General features: G+C 41.4%; 1 protein-coding gene across 1 annotated transcript in view; it reads left to right on the top strand.

The window, feature by feature from the left end:
- The window catches only part of RRAGD (Ras related GTP binding D), a 36,951-nt gene that overhangs the window by 17,720 nt on the left and 7,167 nt on the right, over positions 1 to 12,064 (top strand). Inside the window, exons 2-6 of the mRNA XM_036882561.2 lie at positions 8 to 303; positions 4,736 to 4,935; positions 5,752 to 5,866; positions 6,638 to 6,780; positions 11,037 to 11,185. Coding sequence (XP_036738456.1) covers positions 8 to 303; positions 4,736 to 4,935; positions 5,752 to 5,866; positions 6,638 to 6,780; positions 11,037 to 11,185 — 903 coding nt within the window. The remainder of the gene's footprint in view (positions 1 to 7; positions 304 to 4,735; positions 4,936 to 5,751; positions 5,867 to 6,637; positions 6,781 to 11,036; positions 11,186 to 12,064) is intronic.

Raw genomic sequence — 12,064 nt, 5'->3', positions numbered from 1 at the left:
TCTCCAGTTCTGGACTTCAGCGATCCATTCAGCACTGAAGTGAAGCCGAGAATCCTGCTCATGGGCCTGAGGAGAAGCGGCAAGTCGTCCATTCAGAAAGTTGTCTTTCACAAAATGTCTCCCAACGAAACCCTGTTCTTGGAGAGCACCAACAAGATCTGCCGGGAAGATGTTTCCAACAGCTCCTTTGTTAATTTCCAGATTTGGGACTTCCCGGGACAGATTGACTTTTTTGACCCTACATTTGACTATGAGATGATCTTCCGGGGAACAGGAGCCCTGATATTTGTCATAGACTCCCAGGTAAAGCTCAGGCGTGGGTGCGATGATGTTGCAGCCCCCTCCCCCGGCACAGGCAGCCCCTTCCCTATGTTCACACTAGTTCCTTTATGATGGTTTTGGTTTGGTTTTTAGAATCGGGAATAGGCCTTCTGCCAAACAGACATTTCTCAGTTGGGGCTGTTGGGGTTTGCAAAGGAGAAGAGACTCCCTCTTTGTCACCCTGAGTAACAGGCAACTGCAATAGTGATCTGTGTACATCTCAGCAAATTACAGACCTCAGAAACCTCACAGATGGAGGGGACCTGCATACAGGCCGTGGGCAGCGGCTGTGTGCTCTTGGCAGATGTGTGTAAAAGGTTACAGGTTCTCTGCAACAAAAATACATATATATATTTACATTTTAAAATGTTTACTATTTCCTCTAAAGTTCAGTTCTAAGTGTGACATTTTTTCTTCTGAATTAAATTATTATGATATTACTAGTACAGAAGACAGCCTAACAATTATGTATTTATAGGTAACTGTTCAATATAAAAAGTAAAGTTTGAGGAAAACGTCTCTTAAGAAGATGGATATTTTTCCACTTGATTCATATATCCAGGCTTGATTAAGACAGGATATAGCATCAGTTCTATTTTTGTTTTCTGTTTGTATAAGCGTAAACGCGGAGAAACCTTGTTCACACAAATGAGTGGGTGGATCTGGGGTGAGTTTTGTTTTACTAGCATTCACTCGATTATTTCAGCTTCTCCCAAGTTACTTCCCCCTAAATTTCCCAGTTTCCTATCACAAAAAATTGTTGGTAGTAGTTTATTGATAGACATCCTGATCGGACGGTCCTTTAACTTTCCAAAAGCAAAAGGTTGGGAACCCCTTGACGGTGAAGAGCCTTTATTATTTATTACCCAGGCATTAGAGTTAACTCACTTCATCAGAACGCTTCACTTTATCACCTTCCTGAAATCGTCTCTTTGGCACCCCGGTTTCATAGCTGGGCCCTTGTCCCGTAGAGCAGGAGCTGGGCCGTGGTTGCCCCTCAGGCACGTCAGTGTCAGGAAGGATCACGGGTGACAGGACGGGACGGTGACCCTCCCCATCCTCTCCAAGCCCAGGGGACTCTGAGGAAGTGTCCCTGATGCGTGGCCCCACCTGAGAGCTCGCTCCAGGGCTCTCCTGGGCAGCTGTAGGGGAGTAAAAGGCAACAAGCCCTGCAGGAACGCACTAAGCAGACTCTGAGTCCCCGTCACGCCATTTCCCTGAAACCGTGGACCTGCAGACAAGTGCGCAGAGCCCCCCAGCCCTTGCAGGAGCGCCACAGGGTCAGGGGGCAAAGGATATGAAGACTTAGAAATAAGGGTCTGAGCCAGCACGTGGAGAACCTTCCTCATGCCTGAGAGCATCATAGATTCACTCAGGGAACTAAGCGCCTATTTAATATAATAATGAAGCTTTCAACTAAGCCTTTTGGTTCCAAGCGACTGCACTGTGTCCCCCTAGCGTAGCTGGGGGAGTGTGGCCATATGGTTAGAAGGGCTCTTTGTTTGGGGATGGGGGCGTGGAGGGGGGAGGCCGTGGTTTGCAGGTCGTGGTCAACGAGCAGCAGTGCTGCCCGCCGACAGTGCGTGCCCCTCGACGCCGGCCTCAGGCCCAGGGCGTGCCGTGGGGCGCTGCCTCTGGCTGTCACACTGGTACCGACTCGTGACCCGTCTGTGGCTTGGGCACTGTCCCCCGCCTTCCTGCCTCAGGCGCCTCGGGTCTGCCAGCACCATAAGTTAGGAAGCCGGAAAAGGGCAGCTGGGTTGTGCACCTGCTGTTGCACGGGGGGCGGGGCTCCGGGTGTCACTGTCGTCTGACCTCCGATGCTCCGTTTGTATCCCGAAGTCACTCGGCTGCTGTTTTCTGTAGTTGAACTTGGTAGCCTAGGTAGTAATAGCCCGCCAGGTAGGTAAGTAGATCCCAACCTGATGACTCAGCATTTCAAGACAGTGGCTCAGTAAGTTCTTATCACTACCGCGCTGTGAGGACATAGCAGCTTGCGTTCCTGGAATTGAGATTGCCAGCGCAGCTCTATCTCAGGTGTTTGTAATGTGCCCATAATGTGGCTAACGTTGGTACACTGACCTATTTTTAAACTGCAACTGTAATTTTTAATTCTATCTGAACATGGAAAGTGGACCTTCAATTTGGGTGGGTAAATGTGTTTTTGTTTTATTTTGTTACTTGTTTGGAGTTTTTTTAAAAAGTGAGTTAGAGAAAGGCGTAAGAAGAAAAAATTCACCTTTTAAGTTAGATATTAAAGAAAACAGTGTTTCCACACATGAGTGGTCATTTAGTAAAAAGAAGGAAAATTAAATCAGCCATTTCAGAGCCTATCTAATACATACTTTCCTTCTGAAAACAGACTATAAAATACAATAATGTTCCAGGGAATCTTTACAGATGTGATACAAGCACTGAGAAGAAAAGTGTACTTTGGGGAAGCATCTGGCAGCACTTGCACATCGTTGCCTTAGTTTCTAAGCAGTGCTCCGTTGGTCTGACAGCTCGTGTTTTAGTTTCTGCCTGTGAATTCCTCACAATCCCAGGATTGCCGGATACATTTATGACCAAGGAGAAAACGTGTCCTCCCAGCATGTTGTAAAATAAAAGAGAATGAAATCATCCGAAGTGATTTCCCAGGAGCTAAATGGGTGGCACCTCGCGCGCCCAGCAGAGCCCACAGAATGCACCACATCTGCAGAGCTGCCCTTGGCCCCCTGAAGCCACTTCACACCTGCTGGGATCCTGAATAGCATGTCAGCTTGACCCATGTTGATTGCGACCTGCCTGTAATTCCTAGATCTAATTTTGAACAAAAACTAAGCAGTGTATTTTTCCTTTAATTCTACTTGTAGAAGATAATAACAGACAGTTGGAAAAGTCATCCCCAATCCCTCTGCTCCAGTAAGCCAAGAATTCTTTTTAATGTTAGTTTTAGATCTTGTATCTATATGCCACTTCATCAGTTGATAACCATATCATTTTATACGCTTGGCAGGGAGGTTAGAGGAGAGATTTTTTATCTTCTCATACTGTGATGCTCTCTTGACATTGGCTAGCTTTGCTCACAGACATGTCGCCTTGACTCCCCTATAATGTATCATAGGCAAGACCATTTTTAGATACAATTTACATACAATAAAATGCACGCATTTTAAGTGCACAGTTCAGTGAATTTAACAAACATACATACTTTGGAACCACTTCATAATCAAGATAAAGACTTGTCTACCACCCCCAAAATGTTATTTTAGGTCCTTTCTCAGCACCCCAAAATTTTTTTGTAAATTTTAAGACAGTGTAACAATTCTGTGTGTTGTTTATGGGTACATGTAACAATGTAAGGAGATGAGTGAGAATATAAACACTTAACTCCAGCAGGGGTTACCTCTGGAGGGTTGCAGGTAGAGTGATGGGGTAGGCTGGGAAGATGACACATGGCTTCAGTGTCTCCTGTTTGATTTCTTAAGCATGGAGATGGCATATGCAGGCGTTCATCGTGTTGTTACATAGGTATCATCTGTAGGAAGGAGGAAAAAATGGTATGTTATTTGGGGCAATTAACTCCAGATCAAAGGTCAGCTAACTTTTTATGTGAAGGACCAGATGCTAAATGCTCTAGGCTTTGCAGGCTGTACTGTCTCTGAGGAGTTTCCACAGAGGAAATCACTCAGCTCTGCCACGTACCACAAAAGCAGCCATAGACAATATGTACACAGATGAGTGTGGCTGTGCTCAGCCACTTTACTTAACAACCAGCAGTGAGCCTGATTGGATCCTCTGGCTACCGTTTGCTGACCAGTGGTTCTTAAAAATCTCCCCTCCTGTCTCTTTCCTCACCCTCCCTGTGACCCCCATCCCATTTCCATCACGGTGCATCAGGAGACTTCCCACCAACCTGGGAAGACAGTACCATGCTCAGGGAAGGCCCTAGGTGCTGTGAGGTTATTTTGAATTCATACAACTGCAACTCTGATAATTATCGTGACCATCAAGGGAAATCATAACAGCCTACAGCAGCATTTTCCTAGCCTTTCTTTTTCATCTCTTTGTTAAAACCGAAGTTTTCAAACTTGGATCCTATGAAACCAGCTTTTATTTGGGTTTTTGCAAAATATGTTTGAGGGTCATACCCATGTGGTTTCCAGATTTAGGAATGTATGTGACGGAAAGAAATGGTGGCTGTGAGGTGAGGTGATGGATGGGTTAATTAGCTCAGCTGGAGGGGGGGGTCATTTCATGATGTATAAGTATTTGAAAACATCATATTGTGCACCTTAAATGTGTGTGATGTTTATTTGTCAGTCATACCTCAGTACAGCTAGAAAAAGCACAGTATCTGTGGAAGACAGCCTAGAATGGTCCCGAAGCAAAGCAGCGCCCCCCCCTGACAGAAGTGTGCCTTCCTTCCCAGGACGATTACATGGAAGCCCTGGCCAGGCTCCACCTCACCGTGACCAGGGCCTACAAAGTGAACACTGACATCAACTTCGAGGTGTTTATTCATAAGGTGGACGGTCTGTCAGACGACCACAAAATCGAGACCCAAAGAGATATTCATCAGAGGGCAAACGATGACCTTGCTGATGCTGGATTAGAAAAAATTCACCTCAGGTGAGAGCAGAAACCCCTCAGGGATCACAGGGTTTCTGAAAGAAGAAAACAGGTTTGGGGTGCAAAGTCACTACCAGTGGTTTGACATGGACAGTAATTTACCTGTTTACCCTATTTTGTGCTGTAGGCATTGGGAGGGTATTTGGGGAAATCAAGCTTTGCATGTGCTAATTTTAATTTTGTAAAATTTTTTAAACAAATGATCAGAGTCAAGGTCTCCATATAAAAAGACATAACATAAAACCCAGGAATATAATCCAGGAAGTTAGCAATGCTGAAATGTGCCATTCCTGGTCAAAATGATAATATTTGTAGTCCTAAGTATAAAGGAGTACTCTCTGAAGATTATTCGAGTAGAAATACTCTCTGAGGAAAACCACTTCCCAGTCATTTTTTTTTGTGTGTGTAGTATCATCACTCAGCTTACCAGTTGGCAAATGAAAAACTTAAATGCTTAAGTGTCATTAACAACCAGTAACTAACCTAAGAGGTATGTGTGAAGATTATCTGGTGTGGATTCTCTTTCGGAATGTTAGGAAGCTAGTATAGTGCCATGCCACTGCATTTTAAGGCTTCCCAATCCAGCCAGTCAGCAGATGAGAATGGACACAGTTCTTGGTTTTTGGGAATTAGGGAGAAGTAGCTTGTTAAGACATGTTCATTTTTTATCAAGGTCATTTTGAAATCTGGAGGGGACTAGAATGTGTGTGTAAGAACTGCAGATACAGAAGGCAGGGTGCTGGTGGTATGGCATAGCCTACGTAATTATTCCTTAGCCAAAAGGAAAACATGATGAGATATTGTTTCCTCTTTCAGCTTTTATCTGACAAGCATATATGACCATTCAATATTTGAAGCTTTTAGCAAAGTGGTTCAGAAACTGATCCCACAACTCCCCACCCTGGAGAATTTGCTAAACATCTTTATCTCAGTAAGTAAATAAATACATCCTATTACAGTCATTTGCACAATTCAAGAATAACTTTGCAAAAGTGAAAACAATCTTACTTCTGCTTGCTTTTATAGCTGTTCAAGGTCACTGAAATATACTTTTGAAACTGCTCCTACATACTGTTTTGGGGCCTTTAAATTTTAACTCCCAGAACAGATTCCTGTGCTTCCCAGGTATAGTTGGAGTGGTTACTCTAGTTGCAGGCAATCATTCAGTGTTCATAGAGCCCTACTAGAGGTAGGGAAGATAAAAGCTGCTTTTGGCAATAAGATGTTGAGATTTTTTACCTGTGTTTTACACTGAATGATATGCTAGCTGAATGAGTCCTGTGAGCTGTCAGCTCTACACAGGTTGCGCAGAATTGAGGCAAAACTGTTGGTTGCACTCATATTTACTCTGTCACTGCAATATTTTGAGTCTGTTTAGATTTTTTAAATTTATTTCTTAACTTACAGTCAGTAAGATTAGTGTTTTTACTTTCCTTTTTCCTAACTACAGGTGCATCTCTGAGTCAGGAAAATGCTCAGTTTGTTTAAAGTAAATAATTTGTGATAACTAGTTCTACTTTTCATTTCTTAGGCAAGCCCCTTATAAAGAAGGTTATATGAGCTTTAAGTTACAATAAAAATGGAAGAGCCCAAATTCTTAGTGACTTAGTTTTTACACTGAGGATGGCATATAATTTTATGCAACCATAAAAAGGTCTGGAATCAGCTGTCACTTTAAGGCAGCATCTTCTTTTTGTTTTAGAATTCTGGAATTGAAAAAGCTTTTCTATTTGACGTGGTCAGTAAAATTTATATTGCAACTGATAGTACTCCAGTGGATATGCAAACCTACGAGCTCTGCTGTGATATGATCGATGTGGTTATTGATATCTCTTGTATTTATGGGTAAGTAAAACATTCTTAAAGGCTTAAGTTAAACCATGGTTCTCTTTTTTTTTTAATTGAAGTATCTTTGATACACAGTCTTACATTGTTTTCAAATATGCAACACAGTGGTCCAACAGTTACCATATTATTAGATCCTCATCCCCACTAGTGCATTTACTATCTGTCAACATAGGAAGATGCTACAGCCATGGTTCTCTTTTATAACTATTGAGACATTTTACATTTACTTATTTGATATTAATACTTCCGTTTTAAATGACTGAAATCTGTAAATAAACATGCCATTTAGCCATGCAATTACAACAGAAAATTACTGAGTAAATGCCTGGCATTTTGCTGATTATCTCATTGCATATATTATGACATTTAATTCTCCACCATTCCATGAGGCGGGAATTACTCTGTTTACATTTTACAGATGGGAAAACTGAGGTTCAAAGTGGTTCAGTTTCTAGATTCTGCTCACGCTGTCAGTAGTGGATGGAACTAGAGTTTGAACTCAAGTCTGATTCCTGGTTCCTCTACTCAAAAATCTGTCATATATCGTATACGTTTGGGAAAGGCTAATAGGTTCTTTGAAATCTAAATAAATACCTCATATTTACAACAGTTCTATTATCTTCTTACAGGAAATAACTACTGGTTTTTTTATAGTATACTTTTGATTATCTTCTTGTGATGGTAGCAGAGAATTATAGAACTAAGCAAACAATATTACCTGTTTATTATTACATTAGATTCCTAAGTCTTAGATTTCTAAAAACTAGAACTTCCTATACACTTACTGTAAAATAAACAAGGAGTGAGGAAAATATATTGTAGAAATATTTCCATGTAATTATAATTTGCTGAATACATGACACACAGAGTGAATGGGTGTGAGCTAGTTTGTCTGTCTTACTAAGACATCACGTTGTTGCGCTCTGTTTATATTGGATCTCAGATCCTTAAGCAGTCATTGAGGAGATAAGACTCTTGCTCATCTTCCTCTTTATGCACTGGCTCTGAGCTGCCCTACACAGCCACCTCTGTCCTGTCAGCTTCTGTGAGTCTGTCTCACCATTTCTCTCTCCCACTGTCTGAAAATCCTTTCCCCACTCAGTTCACATTTTCTGTTAACACCGTTATACGCACATGCACACACAGCCTGTTCCATTAAGAAAAAGGAAAAGTTTTATTTACCTCACAGGACTGTAGAAAGGACGAAGTATCATTAGGCTTTACCTGGTAGACCCAGGACAAAATACATCATTATTATTATTATTATTAAACGTTGCCGTCTGGTTTGGGAAATAGACCTCATTTCCCAAGATTACAGCCCTATTGTTTTTGTTGTTGACATTGGTATTGTTAAATAACTGCCATCTGCCTTTCGAGATAGGCCTTATTTTACCTCCCTGCAGTACTCTATTGTTTTTAAGTCATAGTGGATGACCTTGAAATAGTCATGGAAGTTGAATGTACCCTGGTCACCGTCTAGATTGCTGTGATAATCAAATGTAATGAATCACACCATTCATCTGGCACATACTTAATGATACGCAGTCATTATTGTGCATATGGTAATTAGACGGAAGCAGCAAGTTGTTCCTGTAAATGATGTCACTTTTACCCAGCTGGAGCAGACACAGGGAGGGAGCGGGTGGGAGGAGGGAGCTGGGTCCTGCTGGCAGGTTGTTTCTCTGTGGTGCCGCGCAGTGTTCTCAGAACCCACCAAGTTCCGTAAGAACCAGCCTGGGTCACAAACCCTGGACTTGACTCAGCCTGTCTCCTGGAGCACCGCGCCAGCCTAGCTAACTGGCAGCAGCCGAGAAAACAGGCTTGCGGCCAGTTCCCAGCCGCTCCGTGGAGACCAGCAGGGCCGGCCGGACGCAGCTCTGCGCCCAGACACATGCACACTTTGCAATACCTTCCACCCTCGTGTGTTTTCATTGCTTTCAAGATGGACACTTAGGTAGTAGAAGACAGTTGTTGGAGTCATAAAACCTTATCAATTTCTACTTGTAGTTTTTCATTTGGTCTTTTTTGTTTTTCCAGTTTGTTTAATGTTTACTTTTTTCCTGATTAGGAATGTAATCCAGGTTCATTGCAGAAGATATGTAAACGTATAAGAATAAAATTAAAATAGCCCATAATCTTACCACGTAGAAACAGTCACTATTCATGTTTTTATATATTTTGTTCTTATTTCTGTGTGTAATTTTTAGGATAATGTGATCACTTTGTATATATATATGACTTTATATCCTGCTTTTTTCTTTTAGCATTATCACCTAAGAATTTTCCTGTGTTATTTTAAGTTCTGTTAATAAATAATGTTTAGTGTCTGTAAGTATTATATTTACTTGGAAGTTTTAAATGCAGTTTTCTTCATTGGGTAAAAAATTTTTAGTGTTTCAGATTATTCTTCTCAGAACATTACTTAGAAGCAAGAGAAATTAAGTTTAGAAAAATAGTAGTTGAACATAGTACAAAGAAAGTTAGGAATTCTGTTAAATCTTCTTTATCAACTGAGATCCAGCACTTCTTAAAGTCTTTTCTAATGTTTTGGTTGGTTATAGTGAGTTGAATCTTTTTTTAAAAAAACCAACTTCCTCAATTTACCGTTAAATAGTCATATATGTGCCAGTTTAAAATATTGTCAAAACTGGAAATCTACAGTTCCTTTAAAGCACCCTACAATTCAGGCTTTTCACAAAATCTGGTTTGTCGCTCTACCCCCTTGTGATATGTACAAGATTAAAAGCAGTAGCTTTGAAATGAGTCAGATTAGTTTGAGTTCCTGGCTCTACCCCCATCTTCAGTTTTGACCAAGTTACCTTACTTTACCCCAGCCAGCCTCGGTTCCTGAATACCTAGCTTAGGGTATTCTTGTGCCACACAGTGCCTAATGCCTGGCAAGAACTAAGAATAGTGCTGGTCATATAGTAAATTTTTAGTAAATAAAAATCTTTTAATTATGAAAAAGTGATAAGGTTTAGCACCAGCTGTATTAGTTATTATTATTATGCTGTATTAGTAAAGTTTAGTATAATTCCAGTTAAGTCCAATTTCTGGTCAATTGTTCATAAATTCGGGAAGTAAAAAATCAGAAAATATATATACACAGTTTCAGATAGCAGGGAAAGAGGTACATGGAAGTGCTCATTTGTCTATGCGGAAAGAATCCATAACTCCTTGATCGCCTCGGTGTCTTCAGAGAGTACAGTTTCAGTCCTTAAGGCCATGATGACAATAATAGCGAACATTCGCTGTGCATTTTACATTCTCAGCACTATGCTCAGTGCTATGTATGTATTATTTCACTGCATTAGGAAATGTTGAAGTAAGTACTGGTAGTACATAGGTGAGGAAATGGAGGCTCTTACTCAGCTTGCTCAAGTTCACATAGTGAGTGAGCTGGGATTCAAACCCAAGTCGTATGTCTGCAAGCCCCACCATTTGTTAAATAGACCAATATATTTATTTAACTTTTTCTTTAGAAAAAGGTTCAAGCCCACAGAAAATATACAACAGTACAGTGAACGTGTATACACTTTTCACTGGGATTCACCAGTTGTTACTGGTTTACACTTTGCTGTCTCTCTTTCTAATGCATACTGTTGATTTTTGCTGACCCATTTGAGAATAAATTGCACACATCATGATTGATTGATCTTAGCTACTTGAACATCTATCTCTTATGAGCAAGGACATTATTCTTTCACAGGACCACAGTTCAGTTATCAAATTAAGCATAGTTAGCAGGGCTACATTGCTCTATGATCAAATGGATAGTCCATATCTAAAGTTTACCAGTGTTCCCAATTGTCCTTTATAGAATGTCTTTCCCTTACCCAGGGTCTAGTCCAGCATTTGTCTGTCATGTCTCTTTGGAAAAACGCATCTTGATTTTTCATCAGTCCGTGTGATTGACAGCTTTGTTATTCTGTCATGGGAAAACAGGAAGCCCTTGTGGGCCACGCAGGGGAGAGGAGCTCACTTCCGTCCCTCACCTGTGTTCCCAGGTGCCTAGAGAGTTAGTTGCCCAGCTGCTGCAACAGCCACTCATTGTGTCAGTAGGAAAGTGACTGTCATACACTGTTATTCTTGTGATTGTGTGTTTCTGGGATCTTTTGCTGGAAGGTGCTGTAAGTGTAAACTACTTGTCATTATGAATATATTCCTGTGTTAAAGCTGGTCTCCGCCACTGGGTTGTGATTTGTAGTTCCTTCTCAATGGTCAGATATGTTTTGGTTTCTGTCCCCATTTAGTCTCAAAGAAGATGGAGCAGGAACCCCTTATGACAAGGAATCAACAGCCATTATAAAGCTGAATAATACAACGGTTCTTTATTTAAAAGAGGTGACAAAGTTCCTGGCTCTTGTTTGCTTTGTCAGAGAGGAAAGCTTTGAAAGAAAAGGTAATGTTTTTGTGCGATTTAAATGAAGCATTTCGATTCCAACTATTACTGCCTTTACTGCCTGTTGAATGTGGGTGGACTTGTTTGAGGCTTCCAGACTTGAGTCAGAGGCTCCCCCCCGCCCTCCCCCACGGGATCCTGCCCCCATCAGTCAGGGATCCGTGAGCCCGCCTGCCCTCTAGTGATACTGCTGTCAGGAGGTGGAAGTGAAACCAGACGGTCCTCTCCAGGCCTTAGCTTTTCTAGGAGTGGAGCTAGCAGGGGCGTTGTTGTCACGAAGGAAAGTCTCTTACCAGGAGAAGGGCCTCCCTGCCTACAGTGAGGTCCACACCTCCTGAAGGTCGGAGGGACCATGTGACCCCTCGTGCTCCCCGTGTAAAGGAGGGACTCACACATTACAGCTAGACCGTATTTGGCTTCTGTTCAGCCTTTGTACATTTTTAGTTCCAAAAACACAGGTGGCATGATTCCCAAAGGAACAGACATGAATATACTAAATAACATCACTATGTATCTTTGTAGGACAAACTTAGTTCTACTTAAAAACAAAAGCAATTAACTTCATAAAGATAACTCATTTTCCCTGTACTATCTACCCTGGGAAATAACAGCTTACTTGACACAGCTAGGGGTTTTTGCTAGTAACTAGTGTTTGATGTACCAATTTGTTGGGTAAAAAAATTCCCTACAGAGTGGGAGTAGTAACATTTACTGAAATAATGGCCTTTTTTTCCTTATTACCAATGCATGTTCATTATAAGAATATTGGAAATTTTACAAAAATATAAGGAACAAATAAAACCACTCAATTTCACTATGTGGAGCTAAACCCCATGTTAGATTTCTGAGATTTTTGTTGTTCTCCATCCTTCCCTCCCT

This window comes from Manis pentadactyla, chromosome 12, assembly GCF_030020395.1.
Source record: "Manis pentadactyla isolate mManPen7 chromosome 12, mManPen7.hap1, whole genome shotgun sequence".
Classification (NCBI taxonomy): domain Eukaryota; kingdom Metazoa; phylum Chordata; class Mammalia; order Pholidota; family Manidae; genus Manis; species Manis pentadactyla.
Note: the sequence above shows the minus strand (reverse complement) of the source record. Positions and strands in the feature narration are given on the sequence as shown.